Raw genomic sequence first — 13331 nt, 5'->3', positions numbered from 1 at the left:
AGATGTATTTATTTAGTCCAAAACTTAATATTTTCAGTTCACTGACAGAAGAGACAAAAACAACAAATCATTACATCAGAAAAACTGAATATTTATTGACTGAAAGAAAATAACCCAACCGCAGAAAAATGTTAGCATCGTAGGTTTCTGCAGACCACAGCAACGTTACATTTGTTCATTAATATGTAGCGGCTACGTTAAAACGTTCAACAACGCTGTGGTTACCGTAAGTTTAGGTACACTTGGTTATGGTTCAGTAAAGATCACCTTTTGGGGGCACAGTCCCCGCTGGAAAAGTAAGAATGAGTAAAACAATATTGTAAAAACAATAAACAACCGTTTATGGCATTTAGTTGTTTCGGAAAGTGCTTTGAAGCTTGGCGTGCATCTTGCCGAGGTTTCACGCCATCCACTGTCCCTGTCAGAGTCAGCTCAGGTACTGCGTCACTTTAGAAACGTTAATATGAAACCTGTGAAACGTAAAACATATTTGTGGTTTGCAGAAACAAACAGGGCGGACATTTTGTTTTGGCTACTGGGCTGAAAAAAAATAAACAATAAAAACAACTGCTGATTATTTTTAGCTGCAGCTCTAGTTTGAAGTGATTTATATGAAGTTGATTGTAAATCTTCCGGAGACGCGAGCTGCTCGACTTGATATCCACAGAGTTTTGTTTGTGACTTTTAACAGCTGAGGAGGTGACGTTAGCATGAACGGACACAACGCTGAGGTTGAAAAAACATCAGCATTTCCCTTTATGACATCCCGTCCGGTCTGGCCCTGCTCCGCCTTTCTCCTCAAAGCGTCACACGAGATGAGGCGGTGGCGGTGGCGGCAGCCCGTCGGTCTCGTGCACACACACCTGCTTGTTTGATCGACGTGTAAGCAACATGGTCACAGCTACATGTTCCCCTCTGGTAGGCCGGGTGCAGTTTCCACCATTTTGTTTACACTCTGGATTCCTTGGACCAGGCTTTGGGACTGCCCCCCTTTTAGGTCCTGCGGCGGAGTCCTTCTGATATGTGTGTGTGTGTGTGTGTGTGTGTGTGTGTGTGTGTGTGTGTGTGTGGAGTGGCTCTCTGTTGCCTGGTGTGTATGTGGCGTCTCATGGTGCTGCGAACCCACGATGGAGCTCAAACAGCCGCGGTCTGTGCCACCGTACAGGATAAAATAAGGACGACGGATAGTTTATCGAGACGTCTGAGCTCCTTTTGAAGGAATCCAGTTTAGTTTTAAATATCTGAAGAACGGACCCGAGTCAGAGCAGTGTAAAAAGAGAAGCAGGAGTGGAGTCTATTAGCAACTTGTGTTACTCTCTACGATGTTGCTGCTAACTGTTTGTGACAACTAGCTCATTTCTAACCATGTCAGCACTCATGGATGTTTATTGAGTTTCTAATTTTTTGGTTTGTGTCCCTGATGTGAATGTGTTGGGTCCATAGAGTGAATAGCTGTTTGAGTTGTTTGGATGTCTGCTACATATAGTGTAAGCATTGTGACTGCAAATAAACCTCATTGATTTTTACATCACTGCTTCTCTCTCTCTTTGTTCCCATTGAGTCAGTGAACTCATTATTTGATCCACTCAGCTCGTTGTAAAGGACGTGATACATCTGAAGGGCTTTACCCTGATAAAATACATTTCACCAAGTGCTTTCATAAAGTGCTGCAAATAAAAACTTTTACCGTGGCTTCTTTTGATATTTTTTTTCTACATTCATGAAGTTTTAGTAACATTTTGTCAACGTTCTGTATCATGATTTTTCAACTGTTTCTTTTTTCTGTTTAATACGATCACATTTTGTTGACATACTTCACTAGGATTCTTTTAAACACTATAGCATGTACAGAAAAAACTTAATTCATACATTAATGTATAAAAAAAAATCCCAGTGCAGCGTGAAAATAAAGTTTTACTACAGTCATATAGAAAGAAAAACTCAAAAAAAAAAAAAAAAAGTCAAAACACAGTATGTGGGAAAAAAAATCTGATTTTTTAAAAAAAAAAGTTAAAAATGTCAGAGTACAATATTAAAAAAAAACTTAACATGTAAATACCATGTCGTCCGAAATCATAAAAAAAACTATGTCGAGCATGACCATAAGAAAACCTTGTAGTATGTAGTATGACGTCTGAAACTGCAAAAAAAAAGTCAAAGTATAGTATGTCGACTGAAGACATAAAAAAAATCATAGTAAAGCATGTCATCCAAAATCATGAAAAATTTTCATAGTATAGCAAGTTGTCGAAATTCATAAAAAAAAACCCGTCAAAAACTGTCATAGTAAAAAGTATGTCGTCCGAAATCATGAAAAAAAAGTCATAATATTGCATGTCGTCCAGAATCAGGAAAAAAAGTCATAATATAGCATGTCGTCCAGAATCACGAAAAAAGTCACAGTATAGCATGTCGTCCGAAATCATGAAAAAATGTCATAGTATAGCATGTCGTCCAGAATGAGGAAAAAAAGTCATAGTATAGCATGTTGTCGGAAATCATGAAAAAAGTCATAGTATAGCATGTCGTCGGAAATCATGAAAAAACGTCATAGTATAGCATGTCGTCGGAAATCATGAAAAATCGTCGTAGTATAGCATGTCGTGCGAAATGAGGAAAAAAAGTCAAAGTATAGCATGTTGTCCAAAATGAGGAAAAAACGTCATAGTATAGCATGTCGTCGGAAATCATGAAAAAAGTCACAGTATAGCATGTCGTCGGAAATCATGAAAAAACGTCATAGTATAGCATGTCGTCCGAAACCATGAAAAAAAGTCATAGTATAGCATGTCGTCCGAAACCATGAAAAAATGTCATAGTATAGCATGTCGTCCGAAATCAGGGAAAAATGTCATAGTATAGCTTGTCGTCTGAAATCATGAAAAAAAGTCATAGTATAGCATGTCGTCCGAAACCATGAAAAAAAGTCATAGTATAGCATGTCGTCCGAAACCATGAAAAAATGTCATAGTATAGCATGTCGTCCGAAATCAGGGAAAAATGTCATAATATAGCTTGTCGTCTGAAATCATGAAAAAATGTCATAGTATAGCATGTCGTCCGAAACCATGAAAAAAAGTCATAGTATAGCATGTTGTCCGAAACCATGAAAAAAAGTCATAGTATAGCATGTCGTCCGAAACCATGAAAAAATGTCATAGTATAGCATGTCGTCCGAAACCATGAAAAAATGTCATAGTATAGCATGTCGTCCGAAATCAGGGAAAAATGTCATAGTATAGCTTGTCGTCTGAAATCATGAAAAAATGTCATAGTATAGCATGTCGTCCGAAACCATGAAAAATTGTCATAGTATAGCATGTTGTCAGAAATCAGGAAAAATCGTCATAGTATACTATGTCGTCCGAAATCAGGAAAAAAAGTCATAGTATAGCATGTTGTCAGAAATCAGGAAAAATCATCATAGTATAGTATGTCGTCCGAAATCAGGAAAAAAAGTCATAGTATAGCATGTCGTCCGAAACCATGAAAAAAAGTCATAGTATAGCATATCGTCCGAAACCATGAAAAAATGTCGTAGTATAGCATGTCGTCGGAAATGAGGAAAAAAAGTCATAGTATAGCATGTCGTCCGAAATGAGGAAAAAAAGTCGTAGTATAGCATGTCGTCCGAAATGAGGAAAAAAAGTCGTAGTATACCATGTCGTCGGAAATCATGAAAAATGTCATAGTATAGCATGTCGTGCGAAATGAGGAAAAAAAGTCTTAGTATAGCATGTCGTCCGAAACCATGAAAAAATGTCGTAGTATAGCATGTCGTCCAAAATCAGGAAAAAATGTCATAGTATAGCATGTCGTCCGAAATCTGGAAAAAAAGTCATAGTATAGCATGTCGTCCGAAACCATGAAAAAATGTCATAGTATAGCATGTCGTCCGAAATGAGGAAAAAAAGTCGTAGTATAGCATGTCGTCCGAAATCATGAAAAAAAGTCGTAGTATAGCATGTGGTCGGAAATCATGAAAAATCGTCATAGTATAGCATGTCGTCCAAAATGAGGAAAAAACGTCATAGTATAGCATGTCGTCGGAAATCATGAAAAAAGTCATAGTATAGCATGTCGTCCGAAACCATGAAAAAAAGTCATAGTATAGCATGTCGTCCGAAATCTGGAAAAAATGTCATAGTATAGCATGTCGTCCGAAATCTGGAAAAAAAGTCATAGTATAGCATGTCGTCCGAAACCATGAAAAAAAGTCAAAGTATAGCATGTCGTCCGAAATCAGGAAAAAATGTCATAGTATAGCATGTCGTCCGAAATCTGGAAAAAAAAGTCATAGTATAGCATGTCGTCCGAAACCATGAAAAAATGTCATAGTATAGCATGTGGTCGGAAATCATGAAAAAATGTCATAGTATAGCATGTCGTCCGAAATCAGGAAAAAAAAGTCATAGTATAGCATGTCGTCCGAAATGAGGAAAAAAAGTCGTAGTATAGCATGTCGTCGGAAATCATGAAAAAATGTCATAGTATAGCATGTCGTCCGAAATGAGGAAAAAAAAGTCATAGTATAGCATGTCGTCCGAAATGAGGAAAAAAAGTCGTAGTATAGCATGTCGTCGGAAATCATGAAAAAAAGTCGTAGTATAGCATGTGGTCGGAAATCATGAAAAAAAGTCGTAGTATAGCATGTCGTCCGAAATCTGGAAAAAAAGTCATAGTATAGCATGTCGTCGGAAATCATGAAAAAATGTCATAGTATAGCATGTCGTCCAAAATGAGGAAAAAACGTCATAGTATAGCATGTCGTCGGAAATCATGAAAAAAGTCATAGTATAGCATGTCGTCCGAAACCATGAAAAAATGTCATAGTATAGCATGTCGTCCGAAACCATGAAAAAAAGTCATAGTATAGCATGTCGTCCGAAATCAGGAAAAAATGTCATAGTATAGCATGTCGTCCGAAATCTGGAAAAAAAGTCATAGTATAGCATGTCGTCCGAAACCATGAAAAAAAGTCAAAGTATAGCATGTCGTCCGAAATCAGGAAAAAAGTCATAGTATAGCATGTCGTCTGAAACCATGAAAAAATGTCATAGTATAGCATGTCGTCCGAAATGAGGAAAAAAAGTCATAGTATAGCATGTCGTCCGAAATGAGGAAAAAAAGTCGTAGTATAGCATGTCGTCGGAAATCATGAAAAAAAGTCATAGTATAGCATGTGGTCGGAAATCATGAAAAAAAGTCGTAGTATAGCATGTCGTCCGAAATGAGGAAAAAAAGTCGTAGTATAGCATGTCGTCGGAAATCATGAAAAAAGTCATAGTATAGCATGTCGTCCGAAATGAGGAAAAAAAGTCGTAGTATACCATGTCGTTGGAAATCATGAAAAATGTCATAGTATAGCATGTCGTGCGAAACCATGAAAAAAAAGTCTTAGTATAGCACGTCGTCCAAAATGAGGAAAAAACGTCATAGTATAGCATGTCGTCGGAAATCATGAAAAAAGTCATAGTATAGCATGTCGTCCGAAACCATGAAAAAATGTCATAGTATAGCATGTCGTCCGAAACCATGAAAAAAAGTCATAGTATAGCATGTCGTCCGAAATCTGGAAAAAAAGTCATAGTATAGCATGTCGTCCGAAACCATGAAAAAATGTCATAGTATAGCATGTCGTCCGAAACCATGAAAAAAAGTCATAGTATAGCATGTCGTCCGAAATCAGGAAAAAATGTCATAGTATAGCATGTCGTCCGAAATGAGGAAAAAAAGTCGTAGTATAGCATGTCGTCGGAAATCATGAAAAAAAGTCGTAGTATAGCATGTGATCGGAAATCATGAAAAAAAGTCGTAGTATAGCATGTCGTCCGAAATCAGGAAAAAATGTCATAGTATAGCATGTCGTCCGAAATCTGGGAAAAAAGTCATAGTATAGCATGTCGTCCGAAACCATGAAAAAAAAGTCAAAGTATAGCATGTCGTCCGAAATGAGGAAAAAATGTCATAGTATAGCATGTCGTCCGAAATGAGGAAAAAAAGTCGTAATATAGCATGTCATCCGAAATGAGGAAAAAAAGTCGTAGTATAGCATGTCGTCCGAAATCATGAAAAATCGTCAGTTTGTTACGATATATAAAACACGTAGTAAACGTATATCTTTGAGTATGATCATCTTCATCAGACACTTCCTGTCTCCTCCTCCTGGCACAGAATTAAATACACTCATTAATGGATAACACTGGTTGTGTCCAAAACATCAAATAAAACTCATTAAACCAGGTTTATATTTGTCGTTATGACTGTTTGAACATTTAAAATCTATGTGACATCTAAATCCAGATGTTTGTTGAGGTGTGATTAACTCTGCTACTAAAACCCTCTGTGTGTGATGTTAGTCATGAACAGTCTGACAACCTTCAGTAAAATGCATCTGGGTTTTTATTAATGGTTTCCTCAGTTACAGGCAAACAAATGCAACTTCAGTGTTACAAAATAAACATCCATTTATGATTGGCACAATAAAACTTTACAGTAAATACAAAATGCAGAACAGTGCTGAAACAGCACCAAAGACAGGATCGTCAGTATTAAACAACAAAAAAACCACTGATGGATATTTTCAGAAAAGGTGTTGCAAATAGATAACAGGCTGCCCCCTCAGGAGACGGAGAGTGTGTCAGTCCATCACCACAGTCCCGGTGGTGGTACACAGCGCTGTCGGATGGCTTCATTACTTTGAGACTAGCTCTTGGAACATTTGGACGTGAACACGGTGTTGTTGTAGCCTTCTCTGTTGCGGGCGATTTCAACGGCGAAGAACTGAACTCTGGTGGCTGAACACAGGGAGAGATTCACTGCACTTCATGTTGTCAACAATAATAATGTGTTTTCCACTGTGAGACACAAACTTACCAAATATAGTGTTCTCTTCTGTGTAGTCTTTCTCACAGTCCAGACGGAGCAGAGTGCCGTAGTTGAAGTCTTCGACGAGTCCTTCAAACTGGTTACAGAACGGACGCCATATCTGCACGCAAACATTGTACAAATTACACACTGAATTATTACAGTGACAACACAGATACACTGCTACACTCAGCTCAGAAAAGCTCATCTGGTGTCCTGCAGCTGTAAAAGTTTGCGTTACATCAGTTATGTTGCAAGAAGCGTCAACAAGTGAGCCGTCAGAGATTACACTAATTAGATTTGTTGCTGCAAAGAAGCCACAAACTCTAAAACATGGATGCTGATCTATACAATCAGCACAGTTTCAAAATTAGAGTCACCAATTCAGTATCTGACCAAATGTCTCCCCTTCTGTTCCTGAGATATGACGTTAAAACATGATGATGTCACAGTCAAGCTGACCTTTGACCTTTTGACCTTCATTATTTTATCCTGTTAGACATTTGTGTCAAGTTTGGTCAGAATTAGTGTCTGAATTCTTCAGTTATGGCCAAAAAAAAAAACATATTTTGAGAGGTCACAGTGACCTTTGACCACTAAATTCTAATCAGTAAATTCCAAGTGAACGTTAGTGCCAAATCTGAAGAAATTTCCTGAAGGTATTCTTGAGATAATGCATTCACACCATGTCCTTTGATCTATTACCAACAAAATATAATCAGTTCATTGTTGAGTCCAAGTGGACATTTGTGCTTAACATGAGGAAATTCTCTCACGGCAATCTTGAGATGTTACGAGAAAGAGTCAAACACAAGGTCACAATGACCTTGACTTTTGAACACCAAAATCTAAGCAGTTCATCCTTGATTTCAAGTGGATGTTTTTGCAAAATCAAAGAAAATTCCCTCAAGGTGTTCTTGAGGTTAATATTATATAATATATATTATATAATGTTTGAGAATGAGATGAACAAAGTCACAATGACCCTGACCTCTGACGTATTACCAATAAAATATAATCAGTTCCTTCTTGACTCCAAGTGGATGTTTGTGCCAAATTTGAAGAAATACCCTGAAAGTGTTCTTGAGATATCACGAGAATGAGACAAATACAAGGTCACAATGACCTTGACCTCTGACCATTAAAACCTAACCAGTCTTTGTCAGGTCCAAGAAGATGTTTGTGCCAAATTTGAGGAAATTTGCCTTCATGAGAATGGGACAGACAGATGGACAAACCGAAAACATAACACCTCAGGCCACAGTGCGGAGGCAGCAGCCCACTGTTAACGAACTAAATCCATGTCAACATTTTATTTTTTCCAAGCAAATCTTAAGGTTGGTTTTACCAAACAAACCCAACGTTTTGGCAAATCTCTCAGTTTTTAAAACCTTTGGCTGCACTCAAACACTAAACGACCTCTTAGCTTTATGTTCTTCAAACTTCTTAACAAAAGCAAATGTTTTTTATGTTAACAACATCTGGCTCATAACTTCAGTGGTCTAATCCAACTTCTGTACATGATATCAACTGAACAATTATAAAAATTGTCGAATATCCAAATTTAGCAGCGCTGAGTTCTTCAGATTTTACTTTGTCTGCAGAGTTCCTCATTACATTTTGAACTGTTGATGTTCTTTGTGTTGAGACAAAATTAAACAGTGATGCATCGCAGACGTTTGACTTCTTCAAGGTTTTGTAGAAACATATGTTTATATTCCCTGAAGTGTTGTCGTGGCGTCACACTGACCTCTTTGGCCTTGTCAGATTTCAGGTCGTCTGCTTTCAGCAGCTTTATGTCGAGGTCTTTAAATGTTTCCCTGAAGGCCGAGTAGATTTTGTCGTCCAGTTTCGTCAGTTTCAGGAACCTCGGATCGACGGATGAAATGAGCTGAAATCAGAAGACGAGTTTTAGTTCATCTGTTAGTGGTTTAAAAAACACAAAATATACTGTATACACACATACACACACATACACATAGATGTTAACAGTATATAGTAGTGTGTATCCATAAATAGAAAGTCTTACATTGAAGTAAACTTCTGCGTGGTTGTAGGCCTTCATCGCCCACATGACTTCAAGCCGCGGCTGAAAAAAAAAAGTAAACACAAAGGTCAAAGGTTATTTAGTTACTAGGTCACATGTACAGTTACAAGCATCAACACATGTTGGGGTGACGACGACGTGATGTAAACTGCAGACAGTTTGTGTTGAGACGTGCACGCTGAAGTCCAGAGAATAAAGATTTAACAAATACATGAACAGAATGTAGTTGGACTTCAGGCCTTTGCACACTGACTCTGTTTTCTTTGCCAGAAACTGTTGCATGTCTAAAACGTCACGTTGTGTCAATCACATTTCCGAAACTTTCATCCGTCATTAAAATTTTCAGAACAGGTTCAATTTTTTTGCATTTTTTGCATCACGGATTTTCAGATGTTAAATAGCATTAAATGTGTAAGAGAAGAAGAAGCCGGTAACAACATGGAGAAATCTATCTCCACCTATCGTAGAGGAGTCGCACATACTTGGCTCAATAAATGGATTCCCCTCCCGTGCTTGTGTACTGGGACAAGGACAGTAGGCCAGTTAAATGTCCTCGTCCAGCTGGAACTGTAGAAACACTTCACTGTAGCCCTTTTTAAACAGGAGTTGTGCAAATCTGCAGGAAAGCCCAATCAGTGTTTTTTCAGCATTGGCAGTATAAAAACAAAATCAGGGAGTGCAGCAAAATGCCGCCTACCTTCTTTTGTTTATACAGAATGTGCCTTTTTCGGGGCAATGGGGGGCGTGAGCAAGTAACAAAACGTGTAGCTCAGCGTGTGACGTAAACAGTGACGTGGGAGGGAAGCCGCGGCTGGTCAGTCCTTCGGCGATTCTCTCATAAGTCGTCCCGTCCTTCACCGTCCCCGTCATCTGACGGTTAATGGCCTCTTCGTTTGCGAGGACAAGGAGGGCGCGCAATTCCTTGTCTCCCCAGTTGCTCATCTTTACAGTGTCTGTCAGGTTTGTGTTTCCCTCTTGCTACTAGCTGCTCGCTAATTCCTGCTATCAGCTGTTTCCTGTTTATCCACCGCCAGTGGCTCGCACGTGCGGCGTCATCAACAGCTCCTCCCACAAGTCATCAACAGCTCCTCCCACAAGTCATCAACAGCTCCTCCCGTTGCAGAAGGCCACCTCAGGCTTTTTAAACTAAAAGGGTTCCACCAACATGTCTACCCTACGAGACGGAAAATTGGGCACCTCGGATCAACTCGCCAATCCGGCTCTGTGTGTCTAAACGCTCGCAGCTTGTGACTGGAAATGTTCAGAGTGGTTGGGTGGGTGGAGCCTGTCGGGTGGCGTCCACATGAACCCCAGGACCAAAGGTTTCCCAGCAGAACGCTGTAGCCAGTGAGATGATCAGTGACCTGAGTGATCAGTTGACGTCACCTGTCTGTGGTTTTAACTGAAGAACATTTTCAGGACTGTAACTTGTACCAGAGTATTTTTACAGTATCAGTACTTTGACTGGAGTGACGCTTTCAGACTGACTCATCACAGGCTGAACACATAATAAACTCCACTTACATCATTTCCATAAGCATCTGCTGGCAGAGACAGAGCGTGAGCCACTGCCGAGGCTCCCTCCACCCCCTGAGGACCAAAACACACACACACACACACACACACACACACACAAGATGAGAGAGGCTTCCTTTACAGTTACAAACAGGTTTATATTGACCCTACGTTGAACAGGTGCAAACAGGTGCAAACAGTCCTCGGTCACTTTATGTCACATGTTCTGGTCATGTCTGAAACTACATTTCTGGGGTTTAATATTTAAAGTCTATGAACAGTGTTTGGAGGCAGGCTGCTCCGTCTGTGTCTGTGGTTATATCTGGAGTAAGTCCTCTGGATGTTAACTTCAGTGGAGCCCTCACAGACGATGTTTCTCTGTGTTCACTTCTGGCCTGACGGCTTGTCCTGTGGACATGGACGGACTCTTCACCTCCAACATACGGACAACCAAACGCATTGTTTCATCAAAGGATTGACTGCATGCTTCTTCACCACCTGACAAACATTTTTAACCTCTGTGCCAAATATGGAAGCTGACAAATTGTAATCAAACACGCTGTGCTCCTGCGTATGTCACACAAGTTCATCACTTTGTCATCATTTTAAATTCATACTATCGTCCTCTCTCTTGATTCCCATGTTGACGGGTGGAGCTGTTTTTTCCTTTTTATTGGCTCTGTGTTTGTTTATTAACACTCTGAATCTTTTTATTGACTTATTAATAAAAAAAATAACCATGCACAAGTTTTACCCTGCAGAGCATCGTCTGAAGAAATCTATGATGATATAAACTGTTCATTTTCTCAGCACATCCAGAAACTGTGCTCCATCATTTCTGACGTTTTATGTTTTTGCTCTTTTTTTTTTTTACTGTATTTCCTGTTTTCATATTGTTACCATTTTTTTAAGGTTTTTCTTTAATTTTTTTATTGTTTTTATGTTTACTTTTTTCCCTTTTCCTGTTTTTTTTATGGTTTTTTTTAATACTTATTTTAATATATCTTTATATGTTACCTTTGTTTCCTTATTTTCTGATTTTACTGATTTTTTTTTAGTTTGTTTTCCATGTTTTTATTAACTTTTTTGCTGTTTTTACTATTTTTACTTTTAGAGTTTTTTTTATAATATAATAATAAAGTAATTTATAATAAAAATATTTTTTTCTTTTAAAACACATTTTTACATCTTGTCTGTTTAAATTGATGATATTTCAGCAGTTTGTCACTCTGTTTTATATAAACATTATTATTATTGTTATTTTTATTACAAAGATGTTGTAAATGACATAAATACTATTGTATCTTACCAATTAAAAGGACATTTAAACTGTTCTGTATGGTTCACCTTACAGAACAGTTTCTCTCACAGTTCACGTCCATGTCTGTGACAACATGGATGCTAGTTGCTGCATGTAAACACGAGTTTTAGTGGATTATATCTTTTCATCAGACATGTGAACAGCTCAGTTGGAATATTGTCTTTTTTAAAATCTGAATATTTTCTGCATGTACATGTGAGTATATGGAAACTGTGTCTGTTTGAGTGCTGAGAACTCGACAACAGAATAAAAATAACTTCTGGAATACTTAAATGTCCCTTTAAATTCCTTTATTTTTTCTTTTCCTGTTTCATTTTATTTTATTCATGTTGTATTTAACCTAACCCCCCTGACATGTCTTCAATTCAGCACAGTGGTTATTCTCACTGACACAATGAGTGTATACATATCTAACTCTGTGTCACAGTGAAATATGTCCTCTGACTGCTGATAGGAACCGATTATAAAGAGGCTACAAACCAGGCAGACTCTACACTCAGTGTTTCTACAACACAAACCAGCCCTGTTGTTCTGACTCGGTGTGAGACTCTGTTTCATGTATGGTTTCATGTCATCGGTGGAAACACACGACGTGTCAGCGTGTTTATCTCCAGGACTGTTCCTACACGTGTTTTCCTCTCGGCTAGTTAGCATTAGCATCGTTAGCTCACGGACCTGCCTCTGTAAACCTTTAAACTTTAATTTAGTTAATTAATCAGACTGGTTAGAGGCTCTGTAATGAAGCAGGTCACACATTAAACCCTGACACACAGGTAATATAAACATTAGAGAACAGTTTGGTTCCTACCAGAGAGGCCAGTCCATTATCTGACGCCATTTTCCTAAACCAAAGATCGTCTACTGTTACAGATGAACCACTACTACGTGGCTTTTAACAGAGCGCATGCGCTGTGGAGTCCCCAAAGTAATGAAATATTAAAAAATAATTAATATCTTTCAAACATTAACATTAATGACGAGAATTGACAGAAGAAAATGACGAAATATGAATTAAAATGTGAGAAAAATATGAATCGTGCAACACACACCACTGATATTATCATGAGATCATGCTAGCTGTATAAACTCTTACGCAGCTCACAGTAACTTCCGTTTACACATTTTATTACCGATAGTTTTCACGTGTCTGTCATTTAGTTTCCGTAACAAAAGGTGTCGTTACAAACCATTTTCATCAGACTATCTTCAAACAGAGTGAACCATCTTCGTTTTTCTCTCTGTGCTCAACTTTGACATTCTGGTGACGTCACGTATCTTAAAGGGCCAGTGTCGGATTTAAAAAAAGCGATACTATTTATTTTATTATTAAAATTCACATTTTAAAATGTACGTTTACATTTGAAGAGCCAAACTGGATGTTTTTCACTGAGGAGGTGACACAGTGTAGACCTGATCTGTTTGTTTACAGATCTAAAGGCTGTAAAAACGATAACGATCAATACCTGTTTTTTGAATTGATTTCTCAGTTGCACTTTTTGTTTGTACATTTTCATTTACACATGGTATCGTTTGTGAACATGTGTGATTCACTGTCCCCACAGATGTTATGTTTTACTATCG

General features: G+C 38.2%; 1 protein-coding gene across 1 annotated transcript; it reads right to left on the bottom strand.

Annotated features, from left to right (window-relative positions):
• Window positions 1-6384: 6384 nt before the first annotated feature.
• Window positions 6385-12616, bottom strand: pbdc1 (polysaccharide biosynthesis domain containing 1). Its single transcript, XM_033646327.2, has 6 exons — window positions 12559-12616; window positions 10439-10504; window positions 8897-8956; window positions 8618-8758; window positions 6877-6988; window positions 6385-6797 (listed from the first exon to the last, which is right to left on the bottom strand). Exons 1-6 carry the CDS (start codon window positions 12586-12588, stop codon window positions 6706-6708), a joined length of 501 nt encoding a protein of 166 aa, XP_033502218.1. The 5' UTR covers window positions 12589-12616; the 3' UTR covers window positions 6385-6705.
• Between the last annotated feature and the right edge of the window lie 715 nt (window positions 12617-13331).

The sequence above is a fragment of the Epinephelus lanceolatus genome, chromosome 19, assembly GCF_041903045.1.
Source record: "Epinephelus lanceolatus isolate andai-2023 chromosome 19, ASM4190304v1, whole genome shotgun sequence".
Classification (NCBI taxonomy): domain Eukaryota; kingdom Metazoa; phylum Chordata; class Actinopteri; order Perciformes; family Serranidae; genus Epinephelus; species Epinephelus lanceolatus.
The sequence above is the reverse complement of the archived record's forward strand: the minus strand, read 5'-3'. Positions and strand labels throughout refer to the sequence as shown.

What these genes read in the sequence shown, in the direction of transcription:
- pbdc1 (XM_033646327.2), bottom strand. Translation starts at nt 12,588, where the DNA reads ATGGCGTCAGATAATGGACTGGCCTCTCTG. An exon ending in ATAATGGACTGGCCTCTCTG is followed by an intron (nt 10,505 to 12,558) that starts GTAGGAACCAAA and finishes TTTGGTCCTCAG; the next exon opens with GGGGTGGAGGGAGCCTCGGC. An exon ending in ACGCAGAAGTTTACTTCAAT is followed by an intron (nt 8,759 to 8,896) that starts GTAAGACTTTCT and finishes TTCTGATTTCAG; the next exon opens with CTCATTTCATCCGTCGATCC.